Consider the following 15,955-nt stretch of genomic DNA (forward strand, 5'->3'; position numbering starts at 1 on the left):
GAAGGAAGGAAGGAAGGAAGGAAGGAAGGAAGGAAGGAAAGAAAGAAGGGAAAGGGAAGGAAAGGAAGGAAGGAAGAAAAGGAAGGAAGAAAGAAAAAGAAAGAAAGAAAGAAAGAAGAAAGAAAGAAAGAGAAAGAAAGAGAAAGAAAGAAAGAAAAGAAAAGAGAAAAGAAAAGAAAAGAAAAAAGAAAAGAAAGAAGGCAGGCAAGCAAGCAAGCAAACAAGCAGCGGTAGACACTGGGAAATTGGTAAGAAACTACTGCAACTGACTTGAGTATAGCTTTGGTAATGATGAAAGTGCTCACATTCTAAATGTATTTTCAAGATAGAGCTGACTGGAATTAGACTGAATGTGGAATGTATAAGATCTTTTACTTGAGATGTCAAGGATGGCTTCGGGGGTTTAGCCTAAGCAAATGGAGGACAAAGCCACCATTTATTAAAAAGGGAAGTAATGAGGTCAGGCTATTCATGTGTAAGGAAAGGGGTATATGAGATATCTCTGCACCTTCCTCTCAGTTTGCTCTGAACCTAATATTGCTCTTAAAAAATAAATTCTTAGGCCAGGCACAGTGGCTCATACCTGTAATCCCAGTACTTTGGGAGGCTGAGGCGGGCAGATCACCTAAGGTGAAGCATTCGAGACCAGCCTGACCAACATGGTGAAACCCCATTTCTACTAAAAATACAAAAATTAGCTGGGTGTGGTGGTACGCGCCTGTAATCCCAGCTACTTGGGAGGCTAAGGCAGGAGAATCGCTTGAACCTAGGAGGCGGAGGCTGCAATGAGCCAAGATTGCACCATTGCATTCCAGCCTGGGCAACAGAGCAAGATTCCATCTCAAAATAAATAAATAATAAATTCTTATAAAGAGAAAGGGAAGACGAATGGATGAATAGATATGAAATATTAAAAGTTCAGTTTTGTACATCTTAAATTTGAGATATTAATTAATCAGACATTCACATAAAGATGTCAGGTAATAGATATTTGAGTCTGGAGTTGTGGAAAAGGTTAAGGTTAGACATATAAATTTCAGAGTCAATCAGTATAAGGATATACTAAGATCACCTAGGAGTGAATAGAGAGAGAAAAGGTCCTAGAACTGAGCCCTGGAGATATTCTATTGTTTAGCAGTCAGGAAGATAAGGAAGAAGCTACAAACAAGAGTGAGACAGAGCAGCTAATAGAAATAAAGAAAGCAAGAAAGTGGTATCCCAGAGGCCAACTAAATATTTCAAAAAGAAAGACACGATCAACTATACAAAAAAATGCAGACAAGGTTGAGAAGAATAAAGACGTGGTGGGTGCAGTGGGTCACACCTGTAATCCTAACACTCTGGGAGGCCGAAGCAAGATCGTTTGAGCACAGGAGTTCAAGACCAGCCCAGGCAACATAGGGAAACCCTGTCTCTACAAAAAATATAAAAATTAGCTGGGCATGGTGGCATGTACCTGCAGTCTCAGCTGCCCAGGAGGCTGAAGTGGGAGGATTACCTGAGCCCAGGGGGTTGAGACTGCAGTGATCTGTGATCACACCACTGCACTCCAGCCTGAGCGACAGTGACACCCTGTCATCCAACCATCCAACCAACCATCCATCCATCCATCCATCCATCCATCGATTAGGAACTAGCTACTGAATTCAGGATCATGGAAGTCCAAATGATTGAAGTGGGTATATAAGAGAATTGGAAGAGAGGAAATTGAAGCAGCAAAACCACTCAACTTTCAGAAGTTTTACTGCAAGGAGAATAGAGAAATGGTGTGGTTCCTGCAGGGCGGCAGGGCATTAATTTTTTTTTTAAGATGGGTAACTCTCTTCTTCTTCATCTGCAATGATTTTCCTGGTGACCTCATCCTGTCTTACAGCTGCAAAATACCATTTACATTCCGATGACTCCCAAGTTTATTATCTCTAGCCTGAACACTCCATACAAAACTCCAGATTCTAGTAAACTCCAGTCTACTAGAGATATTCAATAAACATATTTGAATAAATGCATTTATATGCTGGTAAGAATGTACTAGTAGATAAAAACCTGGAAGCCATCCTATACTCACACTCTTTCCTCTTCTCTCACATCTCATCACCTATCAAAATCTTTTCAATTTTATTTCCTAAATATTGTTAATCAGTTCTCTCCTTTTTAGCTTCTCCATGTTCTTTACCTTTCACTTGGACTACTACAAAAACCTTTTTAAATAGTCTCTCTGAAACCAATCCCAACCTGAAATCTAACTTCCACAATACAGCCAGAGTGATTTCAGAGCACAGGACTAAGCAATTCACCCAATCCACCCTAGGCTAAAAACAACTTAAGTGGCTAAAGCAGGAGTCAGCCAGCTTTTTCTGTAGTGGGCCAAAGAGTAACAGTTTATGTTTTGCAGAATATACGATCTCTGTTCCAACTACTCAACTCTAGTGTTGGAGCACAAACGTAAATGACAAGAGACAATATGTAAAAATAAAATGGGATGGGGCCAGGTGCAGTGGCTCACCCCTGTAATTCCAGCACTTTGGGAGGCCAAGGTGAGTGAATCACTTGAGGTCAGAAGTTCAAAACCACTCTGGCCAACATGGTGAGACCCTGTCTCTACCAAAAATAGAAAAATTAGTCAGTCATGGTGGCACACATCTGTAATCTCAGCTACTTGGGAGGCTGATGCCGGAGAATCACTTGAACCCAGGAGGCAGAGATTACAGTAAGCCAAGATCACATCACTGAATTCCAGCCTGGGTGACAGGATGAGAATCTGTCTCAAAAAAACAGAGGTATGGTTTCATTAATTTTCCTTTATTTACAAATTAGAAAGTAGAATGGATATGGTTTCCTGACCTAGCAGATAAAGCAAAATTCCTTAACATAGATGATAAGGATAATAATCACATAGCTATCTCCAATGTCATCTGCCAATCTACATTTCATACTTTGTACTCTATCACAGAATTGCTTATACTTCCATGTAACTATTACACCTATCTGCTTTTGTTTATATACCCTTCCGAATTTTCTTCTGGCTAACTTATGCTGCATAAGACTTGGCTCAGGCAACACCCCTTCTAAGAGGCCTTCCTTGAACCCTCAAATTAGGTAAGGTGCCCTTCCTTGATCTCCCAAAGAACTCCAAGGCATACCTCTATAATACATTTTGCTATACTATATTGAAGTTTCATTTAAATCCCTCACCACTAATTTTTAAGTTCCTGATAGGTGGGGACTAGCTCATTCATTTTCATAACTCTAGCATTCAGCACATAGTAAGCATCTAATAAATGCTTTTAGAATTGAACTGAAAGTTCTTCTTAGTAACAGAGCTGAAGTGACAATAAACATGTTAACTTCAGCATTACTGTAAATTTTTGAGGTAAGTTAGGTCCAAAAACAAAACATGAAACATCAGTGTCAAGAATGTTTGACAACAAACATCAATGTCAAGAATATTTTGGCTGGGCACAGTGGCTCATGCCTGTAATCCCAGTACTTTGTATGGTCAAAGCAGGCGGTTCACTTGACGTCAGGAGTTCAAGACCAGCCTGGCCAACAAGGTGAAACCCCATCTCTATTAAAAATGCAGCGTGGCCAACATGGTGAAACCCTATCTCTACTAAAAATACAAAAATTAGTCATGTGGTGGCACATGCCTGTAATCCCAGCTATTTAGGAGGCTGAGGCAGGAGAATTACTTGAACCAAGGAGGCAGAGGTTGCGGTGAGCCAAGATCGTACCACTGTGCTCCAGCCTGGGCAACACAGGGAAACTCAGTCTCAAAAAAAAAAAAGCCTTTAAGCTTTAATGACTGCCCTATTGGATTTCGGACTCGCATGGGGCCTATAGTCCATTTGTTCTGGCAAATCTCTCCCACTTGGAATAGCTGTATTTACCCCATGCCTGTACCTCTCTTGTATCCAGGAAATAACTAACTTGCTTTTGATTTTACAGGCTTATAGATGGAAGGAATTTGCCTTGTCTCAGATGAGACTCTGGACTTGAACTTTTGGGTTAATGCTGGAATGAGTTTAGCTCTTGGGAGACTACTGGAAGGGCATAATTGTGTTTTGAAATGTTAGGACATGAGATTTGGGAGTAGCCAGGGGCAAAACGATATGGTTTGGCTCTGTGTCATCCCCCCTCCCCCGACAAATCTCACCTTGAATTGTAATCCCCACATGCCAATGGCAGGACCAGATGGAGATAACTGAATCATGGGGGTGGTTTCCCCAATGTTGTTCTCATGATAGTGAGTTTTCATGAGATCTGATGGTTTTATAAGGGGCCCTGTTTGCTCAGCACTCATTCTCTCTCACTGCCCTATGAAGAGGTGCCTTCTTCCATGATTGTAAGTTTCCTGAGGCCTCCCCGTCATGCTGAACTGTAAGTCAGTTAAACCCATTTTCTTTGTAAATTAAAAATATATATAGTTTTAAAAGTCATAAAATATTTAATCCAATGCCAACACTAGCATTTAAGAGAAAGAAGAAACAAAAATCTTTAAGTCATTATGCCAAAATGGGAATTAAAACTTACTTCAATTTGAAGAGCTAGTTCCACTTGGTTGTGATAAGAACCTAAGAGTTCTTCAACAGGGTGTCTGAAAGAAACAAGTTATTGTGGCTGAAGGGTGCTACATGCAAAATGATTGTTTTAATCACCAAAATAAGTGTATTTGTATCCAAAAACAAAGTCTGAAAACCTGCAATTAATGATTTAGATTATATACCTTGTCATGACTTCTTTGTAAGGTTTTTCTATTTGATACAGGTATTTGTTTAAATCCACAGGAGTTTCATCATCTTCTGTCTAAACAAACACATATACACAAAAAAATCAAATCCACTCTTTGGTCTTTCTATTGTCTAAATATAGTTAAGTATATGATAAAAATCTCGAAACTACAGTGTTTTTCTGAGAACTGAAAATAAAATTCTATCAGAATTAAATATTATGTGTAACTGATTCAGAAAAAAAAAAGTCAACATCCTGAAAAAAAAAAAATGTTAAATAGAAAACGTAAATGCTTTCAAGTCTAGTTTCAGATATATAAATAGCTTTTAGAGAAAAAACTACTTCTGTTCTATATATAGAGAATAGAGAGCTAAAAACACTTTTATGGCTGATAGCCAACTGAATATGGGGTAGAAAACAAATGGGGTAGAGGACATTTAATTTTCTGCATTATTTTTTCTAATGTTAATTTTCCCTCCACTCCCCGTCATGAACAAGGTACTCGTCTCTTCTACTCTAATTATACACTATGCAAATGTAATCAGTAACATCATTCCTGGTCGGATGCAGTGGCTCATGCTTATAATCCCAGCACTTTGGGAGGCCGAGGAGGCCAAATCATTTGACGACAGGAGTTTGAGACCAGCCCAGCCAACACACTGAAACCTAGTCTTTACTAAAAATACAAAAAAAAAAAAAAAAAATTAGCAGGATGGATTGGTGCATGCCTCTAGTTCCAGCTACTCCAGAGGCTGAGGCATGAGAATCGCTTGAGCTTGGGTGGCAAAGGTTGCAGTAAGCCAAGATCACACCATTGCACTCCAGCCTGGGCAACAGAGGGAAACTCTATCTCCAAAAAAAAGAAAAAAAAATCATTTCTTAAGAAATTGAAAAGAAATGTTACCAATGACTGCCAAAATGTACTAAATTTTGTGAAATAGTCTTGAAAGAAATTGAAAGAAAGAAACTGAAAGAAATTCTGCCTAACATAAAAGCAAAACTCAAGAAAACCAAGAAAAAAAGAAAGTAGACATCACTGATATTTCTCCATCAAAAATTCTACCAAATGAAGAATAACTTTCTTTTGAGATTAAAAATTCAATTATAAGTTCATCAAGGGTTCAAACAGTAAAACAAAATGGCTAAATGTCCTGCATTCTATTTTGCTTTAACCTCAAAAAAAAAAAAAAAAAAAAGCACTGAAAGCATTGTTGTTTTTTAAAGAGCATCCACCTGCTGAAGTACTGAACTTTTAAAACAGAGAATTAGTTTTCATTTTGTGATGAATTATTTATTTTTCTCAGTTTGGTACAAAGGTCAATGTGGATTTTCTTTTCAACCCCAACCCATATTTAGTATTCAAAATTTTTCCTTCTTCCTCATTTTTCCTTGACTCACCCTCATGTTTTCATTCTTGTATAGCTATTACAAACCAAACTTAATTTCTCCACTTTGATTTTCAAATATGCCTCTACCTCTGAGGAGTATGTTACCTAAACCTCCGTGATTGAAAATCTCTCCTCATTTGCTAACAGGTTCCTGTTGAGGACGAGTTCATCACCTCATTCCAACCATGAAATCATGAAAAATGTACAAGTTGAAAATTGGCTAATTACCAGAATTATTCAGATTCAAACAAATGCAATTCGGTTAGAAGTTACACACTTACTGTTCGGGCCAGATTTTGACACATTGCACTGTAGGTCAAGAGTTGTAGTCTAATTTCTGTGTCCCATTTTCGACAGTTTTGAATATGTTCATGACTTCCAAGGCAATGATTACTGTTAAAATATATTAATTATTCACTATTATTTTATTCAAATTAGAAATTATAAAGGTGAGGGTAAAATCGAAATTGCACCTGCATCAGAAATTAAAGAGAATGGTAAAATACAGAAACAGTTTTAAAATCAAGTGTGAGCATTTAAACAGAGAAATTATTCTGTACAAGAGTAAATGTAAAAAAGAAAGAAGATGAAGACAAAGATGCAGAAGGAAGTAAGAAAAATAGGGACAGGGCATTTCTAGAAGGCTAGGAGAATAAAGTCTGTAAAACAACTAGACTAAATGCTAGATATAATAAATTACCTGGATAAGAAAAAGGTTCATATAATGATTATTTCAGGCAACTAAAACGAAATCACAGCTGACTGCTGTGTATAAAGTAACAGTGCATGCTGCTATAATGATGTGACTATTGACTCTTTACAGAAAGAACGACCCATTATATCACTTATTAAGCAACTGCCTGCCATTCTTCTATAAAAACTACAAGCTCCTTAAGGAAATACAATGTCTCACTTATCTCTGAAACCCCACCACTGTCTTAGACATATCTTAGACATTGTATATTTCAATACAAGTTTACTGATTCAATAAATCAATTCAATAGGACCCAATGTATTTGTGCATTATAAATTTAACTCGAAATTTTTCTAGATTAAACCATTAAAAATGAAATTTCCAAAGATGTTGCTCAGTAGTTAAATAAACTTACTTCTGCAGCACTTCCTCTTGACCGCAAACTTTCAAAACATAGCTGCCAACATCTACTTGATTCAAGTCATCATGTACCCAGCAAAGGGCTTGCATAATAATAATTTCTACGGTAGAACTCACTGTAAAAGAGTTAGTCATCATTCTTACTTGCTCATATGTACTTATTCAAGACTGTATTACTTATAATTTAAGACAGCACTATTCAATAGAAATGTAATGCAATCCACAAATGTAGGCCACATTTATAATTTCAAATTTTCTAATAGCCACATTGAAAAAAGTAAATGGAAAAAGGTGAAACTAATTTTAATAATATGTTTTATTTAACCTAATACAGTTGGTCCTCTATATATGTGGGTTCTGCACCTGTGGATTCACCAATCATGGAAAAAAACATTTGAAAAGAAAAAAGGTGCATCTGTACCAAACATGTACACACTTTTTTCCTTGTCATTATTCCTTAAACAATAAAGGATAGCAAATATTTACATAGCATTTACATTGCATTAGGTATTATAACTAATTTAGAGATGATTTAAAGTATATGGGAGTATTACATATTGTATTCCTGTATCAAAACATCATGTTAATCCTTCTTTGATGCTTTAAAAAAAAGATCACCTGTACTCCATTTATATATACACATATATATATATATATATACACACACACACACATACATATACCATGTACCCATACAAGTGAAAATTTTAAAAATTAAACAAAAAACAAATACAGTACACAGAAGGATGTGTATCGATTATATGATAATACTATGTCTTTTATATCATGGATTTGAGCATCTTTGCATTTTGGTATCTGAAGGAGGTCCTGGAACCAATCCCCCACAGATGATATTTAGCAGTATCTAGCAAACAGTGATTTAAAATAAATTATAAGAAAAAGATTCACCATTTTAAATGTTTGACATTTGCCTGGTAAATTTTCCAATGAAAAATAAAAATACAGCAGGTAGGCTATATTTTTTAGATGGGGTCTAACTGTCACCTTCACTGCAGTGAGCAAAGATCAAGCCACTGCACTCTAGCCTGGATGGCAGAGTGAGAAGAGTGAGACTCTCTCAAACAACAACAACAAGAAAAACCCACAAAACTTTTCCTTTAACAACTAAAAGAATAATTGTTACAGTTAACTCATGTTTTTCTGTTTCAGATTTATATTTTTTCAAAGGGCCTTCAAAAGTACAAAGCAGGAAAGAATGTATCTGAATATCAGACACATTCCTAGTCATAACCAATAAAAAAAAAAGGCATAATTCTTAGGCCAAAGTACAGTAGAAATACAGGATCTCATTCCTCAGTTGGAATCCCATTAAGATTACGTACATTATGAAACACAATAAACTCTGCAAGGAAATAAAATTAGTTTTTAAAACTAAGAAAAAATTTCCTATAGACTTAGACATCTCTAGAGAGGATACCCATACCAAGTTTGGAAGAAAGAATTAAACCAAAAGAGAATTATCTTCTCCTTAGAGAAACTTAGCAAGACATCTGGAATTTAAATTTCACTGATAGCTCTTTATAAGCAAACACGCTTCCTGTTATAAAATGAAGGAGAAAAAAAAATTAGATTGTAATGAGCTTTTCTATCTAATGCTTCTGGGTCTTGGGCCAAGAACCACTGATTAACAAAAGTTACTCAGCACTTTTCAGAGAATTATGTATTTATAAAGGAAACCTGTTTCCCCATTAGTTCTAACCAGAAAACTATCCATATGAACGCCAGAAAGACACATGATAACAAAATTGGTTTATTAAAAGAATGATAATATTGATATTTTAAACATTTCCCCAACAGAGCAAAGCAAGAGGCTTGGGGAACTATAAACCTACCATCGCATGTAAAAGTAACTGGTAGCTGAAATCCTTCAATTTCAATGGAGACCTTCACACTAGCATTTTCTCCACATGTGTTTCTTTGCAGTGTAACTGGACTTAACAAATAGCCTGGATTTGTGCGGTGACTGGTAAATGGAAATTTGGTCTTCAATCTGTTCACAAGAAAGAAGTTAAATTCTTTTTTAGAAAGCTTCATCTGAGGGCTCTTAACAAGGCTTTACATGTTTACAGCCACTCAGTTCTGTATTTGTCCAACTCTAAAGCAGCTCATGAACTGCAATGAATGAACTCCTGTTGAAACTCCAAATACCAGCATTTTCCTTTTAAATAAAAGAAACCCAAGGAAAAGGAAGAGATTACTGCCAGGATCTCTTTGGTAACATTATCAACACCACCCAAGCACATGCTTCAGCATTAAATGAGGTCTTCTGCTTCAAATTTTTTTTGCCACACAGTATAATTACACAAAATGGTACCTTTTAAATTATTGTATAGGCAATGTAGACCTAAAACTGTGATGGTCAAAAGGATAAAACGTTTGTTGTCTTAAAAATTTTTTTCTTCTAAGGACCTTTTTCCTACAAATGTTATTTTTGGCTGCTAGATGATGAACAAAATATAGACAACGGTTTTTTACAATGCTACAAGGCCTTTCTTCCCGCAAAGTGATTTCTAAAACTTAGGGAATTGAAAGAACTGACTGTGAAGGTATTCATAGGAGCAACACAGTTTAAAATTAAATACATGAATGTGGTGTATTGTTCATCTCCAGCCAGCAATGCTGTTATCATAAGACAAAACGAGATCTGATAACTTCTTTACGCTTGTGAGCTCTTTAAACTGACTTTTTTCTAGAGGTTAGAAGACAGGTGCCAGTCTTCCCATCTGCTTTTCACAGGGCGATGAATAGAATGAATGCTAGAAGTATTGTATATTTGCTTCTCTAGAGATTAAAATAATTAAGCCACAGAAGTAGAATAAAATAGCTTGAGCTGACAGAAAAAGGTTGTGGAGAGGTAGCAAATGTAACCATTAGTACACAGCCTCTAGAGCCAGACTACCTTTGTTTGAATCCTGACTATACTACTTATTAGCTGTGTGAACATATGAAAGTTATTAAATTTCCTTGTTGCTTCAGTTTTTTCTTCTATAATCTGGGGGTAATGCTACCATTTATCTGATAGGGCTGTTATGAGAATTATGTGAATTTAGTTTACAAAGCATTTAGAACAGTGCCTAGTACATGGTAAGTGCTTTAACTTTGTCAAACAGATGAGTTAGTGAAGGAATAAATCTGGTTTTTGCACAGATATCTCAAGCAACACAAAGGATCCAATATTAAAAATATAATACACCTTTTCTTAGACTCAGGTATTCCTTTATAGCAATACAAACACTAAGACAGATGCTCACATCAAATCATGAAATTAATTGTATGAAATGTTAGAGAATGTTTTTATATCTAAGCAAGCTTTCAATTTTCAGAAACCCTTAAGGATGACAAAAGAAAAAGCAGAAATTCTTGATGATAGCTCAGACAAGAATTTATTAGACAAAAATCCCAGTGATAAAACTTAGCTTTGTTTGAGGAGGAAAAATTTCAGTGATAAAACTTAGCTTTGTTTGAGGAACTTAGCTTTACAAAAGTAAAGGCAGAAATTCTTGATGATAGCTCAAACAAGAATTTATTAGACAAAAATTCCAGTGATAAAACTTAGCTTTGCATTTCCGTTTCTTAAAATAAGTCCTTTCTTTTACACAACAATGTGAACGTAATTATGTCACTGAATTGTACGCTTAAAAACAGTTAAAATGGTAAATTTTGTTATGTATATTTTACCACCATTTTAAAAATGTTTTTATAATGAGTCCTTTTTGTATTTACTTGGTACCATGGAAGACACCAGGTCCAGAAAATATACTAATTTCCTTTTTCTGTAAAATTGACTTTCTAATCTCATGGTTTGTCTGCTTTATAAAAATTGCCAAAAAACAAAAAACACCTAAGAGGTAACATTCCTTACAACTGAGGGTTTTTTTTGTAAGAAAACGTTTAAACATGCAAAATCAAATTAAATTATTAAATGAAAAACTGCTGTCTGAATAAATTATTAACTTTAAATAAGACCAGATAAGGTATTTTTATGGATCCTCTAAGCCACACACAGTTTGGTGTTCTTAAGTAACTACCTATAAAGAGTATTTTTTTTTTTAACTCTAATTTTTATTTTCTCTAAAATTTCTATTTTCCTAACACTCAAATAAAAGTTTTTATCTGTTTAATATGGCTCTGCAGTTCAGGAAATTCAGTATCTCTATGCAGAAACAAAAATCCTTTATGGAGCCAAGTGTGGTGGCTCACACCTGTAATCCTAGAATTTTGGGAGGCCAAGGCAGGTGGATCACAAGGTCAGGAGTTTGAGACCAGCCTGACCAATATGGTGAAATCCCATCTCTACTAAAAATACAAAAAATTAGCTGGGCATGGTAGTGTGCTCATTTAATCCCAGCTACTCAGGTCGCTGAGGGAGGAGAATCACTTGAACCCGCGAGGCAGAGGTTGCAGTGAGCCAGGATTACACCACCATACTCCAGCCTGGGAGAGGGAGTAAAACTCCGTCTCGAAAAATTAAAAAAAAAAAAAAAAAAAAAAGGCCAGTCATGGTGGCTCAGGTCTGAAATCCCAGCACTTTGGGAGGCCGAGGTGGGCAGATCACTTGAGGTCAGGAATTCGAGACTAGCCTGACAAACATGGAGAAACCCCATCTCTACTAAAATTACAAAATTAGCCAGGCATGGTGGCACATGCCTATAATCCCAGCTACTCAGGAGGCTGAGGCAGGAGAATCGCTTGAACCTGGGAGGCAGAGGTTGCAGTGAGCTGAGATAGCGCCATTGCAGTCCAGCCTGGGCAACAAGAGCGAAACTCCATCTCAAAGAAAAAAAAAAAATCCTTTATGGTTTATTTTTCTACTTTTGTGTGCTCAATCAGACTAAAATTCTGCACCGATAACCAATCATGCAAAATCAGAAAATAAAAACAAGATAAAAATGAGGGTTTTGAAAGATTTCAAGTGAATTAACACTATTCTATAGGAAAGTACAGTCAGCACTCTTTAGAATAAAATTAACCAAAAGCAGAGCTGAAGTCCTTGAAAACATATAGGAAGTTCTTGGGGTCAAGATACTATTATAGGATATAAATATTATATATATGAATATATGAATATTATACATATGAAGAAAAGAGACCAGAAAGCTATTCAGAAAGACAGGTATAGTGTGAGTTTCTCATTTTATCCTAAAGGACCAAAAATAAAGTGGCAATAACTTCTACTGGTATTTAATACTATTAGAAGAACTTTCTCGACCCGGTGTGGTGGCTCACACCTGTAATGCCAGCACTTTGTGAGGCCAAGGTGGGAGGATCACCTGAGGTGAGGTATTCAAGACCAGCCTGGTCAACATGGTGAAACCACATCTCTACTAAAAATACCAAAAAAAAATCCCAGGTGTGGTGGGACATGCCTGCAGTCCTAGCTACTCAGGAGGCTGAGGCAGGAGAATCGGTTGAACTTGGGAGGCAGAGGTTGCAGTGAACTGAGATCAGGCCACTGCACTCCAGGCTTGGGGACAAGAGCAAAACTTTGCCTTAAAAAAAAACAAAAAACAAAAAAAAAAAAAAAAAAAAAATTTTCAGCACCTATAACTAGAAGATATAGCAAGCTTTGTCAATTATGGTAGGTGTAAAAGAAAAAAAAAAGGAAACAAAAAACTCAGTAATAATGAAAAGTATTCCTGCATCAATGTATTATAGAATCTTAAACTGAAAAGATCACTAGTCCAACTCTTTAATTTCACAGATGAGCAACAACAACAACAAAAACCAAAACCTAGACCTGGCACTAAATTTCATGTCTGCTTTATATTTTACTTTAACGATAAACAAATATCATTCTGACAGCCTGACACTAATTTCATAGCTGAATTTAAATGAATAAAGAATATAAAAAGTAAAGAATTGGCTTTCTAATTAAAAGCCTAAATACTTGAGTTTTTTTGAGACAGAGTTTTGCTCTTGTCACCCAGGCTGGAGTGCAATGGTGGCATCTCAACTCACTGCAACCTCCACCTCCCGAGTTCAAGCGATTCTCCTGCCTCAGCCTCCCAAAGTAGCCGCGATTACAGGCGCCCGCCACTATGCCCAGGTAATTTTTTTGTATTTTTAGTTGAGACGGGGTTTCACCATGTTGGCCAGGCTGGTCTTGAACTCCTGACCTCAGGTGATCCACCTGACTCGGCCTCCCAAAGTGCTGGGACTACAGGTGTGAGCCACCACGCATGGCCACCTCAATACTTTTTTAAAAATCCACTGCAAAATGAGCATACTGGAAAAAACAGAGCCACTAATCTCAAAGGACATCTCACCTCAATCTCCACGGTCACCACAGGGAAACAAGAGAAGTTTCCAGAACATGGCTTCAAAAAACCTGTACTACTTCTTACTGCTCTAATATCTGTTTCAATCATAGTCTACTAATGAAAATAAAATTACAAAAAGAACTCATTCTCTCTTTAGTCCATTCACAGTTTAATAACACATAAGTGTGCCTGTGTGTGTGTGTGTAAACAAAAACAATCATTTTCAATTAGTGGCAGAGTTTGTATAAATAGCTCTAAGATTCAAATGGGAGAAAAAAGGTAGGTCTCAGAGAGCCTAACTTTTCAACTTGCAAAGCTTAAATATAGTAGTTACTTAACATGGCCTAACAGAAAAATACAAGGCCTGTTTGGGGAGAGTAATATTTGCCAAGAAAAAGTGACTCTACAGATAATATTTTTTTTCCTAAGGTATTATGAAGAAAAGAAATGTTGGTTAAAAGGTAACATAAAGGAAGGCAGAGTTTTAATATCATTAATGGTCCAGAAAGTCTCATTAAATATAAAGTCCTTTAACATTAATGTACATACTCAAAAATGATCTGGGAACCCCAAATCCTGCTATACTTAAAGTAGACCACACTGAAGACAATGCTGGATTCAGAAAAAAAAAATCTCCCAATTGTGTTCTACTTCCCTTTTTTAGGTAACAGATCTCTCATCCTCTTGGCCACAAGGTTTGTTGTTCCACTCTTTCCCCCTGTGAGATTTTCCTATCTGGCTAGCTAAGGGGACTCCTTTTTTGTCTCTGCTACTGAGACCATTAAATTGCATGGAGGAAAGGCAGAGGAAGAAAAGTGAGGAAGGAGAAGGAAAGGAAAGGGAGTGGACAAGGAGAATCGAAGGAAGGGGGGATAATTTATAGTAAGTGAATTCCTAAATCTTGCTGTTAATGAACTCTGCCCCAACCTTCCTCTTCCTGCTATTTGGATTTGTGAACCAAGACATGACCCTTTTTAAAGTCACGATGGGTTTCTAGCACTTGTAACAGAAGTCATGACTAATATAGTGCTATAATGGGCATGCTTAACCAGAAGCAAAAGAGAGTTGGTTCTATTATTGATATTACTGAATAGCCAAGTAAACTTCATTAGGTTACTTCTCTGAGTCTCAGTTTCCTCATCTATAATGAATATTAGACACATTTAAGATTAAGAGAATATTTTATACATGTGTTTTTCTAAACTTCAGAAAATATATTTGCTCTTCTAAACTTGCCTATTATAATATCACTTCTTAAATATGTAGAACAGTATTTTGAATGCTAGAAAGTTTATAGCAAAATTAAGTTTCTCTAAAACAAAAGTAGGCATTTTTTAAGCATACCGAAACTTACAGGTAGGTCATATTTTCACTGGTTATTATATTATCAGTCTATGGTCTGACCTCAATTTTTTCTTCTAAACATTAAGAAACCTAACAAGTGAAGATACAAGTTCAACTGTAGTTTGTGGTAACATGCCAATTAACTCTGACTTGAAATTTTAGCCACAAGAAGAAAATAATTAAAATTTTTAAAATTTTAGAATTACTAGCATTAGATTGGTTTGCAAGTCAATTTTCCAAACAAACAATTATAAAGAAGAATTCCTTACTTTGTAATGGATTGACAAAAAGCTGCCATCTCCTCATTCTGTACTTCAACTTCCTGAAGAAGAGAACTTGAAGCTGGCAAACTGCTGGTCCCATTTGGGTCTTTCTGTAATTAAAAGTGTTTTTATCTTAAAAGTGGAAGATGCACAAAATGCTACACAGCAGCACAGCACAAACACATTTTTATGAAAATATGTACAAAGCTATGGAGTTAAAAAAAAAAAACCAGATCAATAACAAACATTTAAATTGTGTATTTCTATCTTTGTAAAAGTAATGTCAATTAAGCCTTATTTTAGTTCATTGGTTTTACTTGCTTAGTAGTAGAAACAGGCAGTACTGGTCAGAATGGAATGCTAAAAACCTTTCTATTCAAAATATTCCTAAAATAAACACTTTAGAAATTTTACAGCTAAATGAAATTAAAAGATTACTCTGTTTTAAGAAAATGAAGAGATCAAGCCCATTTGGTACTCTTCTAATAAGCCAGAAATTCTATATATTCAAGTAGGCCCCAAATTCCAAGAAAGCAGATGGTTCTTTACGTAAGAGAGAATGGGCATTTTCTAGGTTGATAAACTTATACAAACATACTCACAGTCTCTCAAAAATTAAGTCTACATCTCGTCAAAAACTGTTTACAATTTTTAGGGAGACCAATTCACCACCCAAGCATAGCCAAACAGCAGGGTCCATTAAGAGTATTTTGATACTACATAAAAGTATTTGATTTGGTGCAAATTTCAAATATAAATTTCCTTTAAAATTAGAACTGGAACATTCTCAATTCAAAATTCAGTGAGAACGAAGTGCAAACCTTTCAAGAGCTGTAA

General features: G+C 35.9%; 1 protein-coding gene across 1 annotated transcript in view; it reads right to left on the reverse strand.

The window, feature by feature from the left end:
• Nucleotides 1–15,955, reverse strand: part of PIK3C2A (phosphatidylinositol-4-phosphate 3-kinase catalytic subunit type 2 alpha) — a 121,097-nt gene that overhangs the window by 56,858 nt on the left and 48,284 nt on the right. The window contains exons 3-8 of the mRNA XM_032240851.1: nucleotides 15,125–15,228; nucleotides 9,084–9,241; nucleotides 7,226–7,346; nucleotides 6,398–6,509; nucleotides 4,724–4,803; nucleotides 4,531–4,594 (exon numbers count right to left, since the gene is read on the reverse strand). Coding sequence (XP_032096742.1) covers nucleotides 4,531–4,594; nucleotides 4,724–4,803; nucleotides 6,398–6,509; nucleotides 7,226–7,346; nucleotides 9,084–9,241; nucleotides 15,125–15,228 — 639 coding nt within the window. The remainder of the gene's footprint in view (nucleotides 1–4,530; nucleotides 4,595–4,723; nucleotides 4,804–6,397; nucleotides 6,510–7,225; nucleotides 7,347–9,083; nucleotides 9,242–15,124; nucleotides 15,229–15,955) is intronic.

This window comes from Sapajus apella, unplaced genomic scaffold (assembly GCF_009761245.1).
Source record: "Sapajus apella isolate SASKATOON/1434 unplaced genomic scaffold, GSC_monkey_1.0 scaffold47, whole genome shotgun sequence".
Taxonomy (NCBI): Eukaryota; Metazoa; Chordata; class Mammalia; order Primates; family Cebidae; genus Sapajus; species Sapajus apella.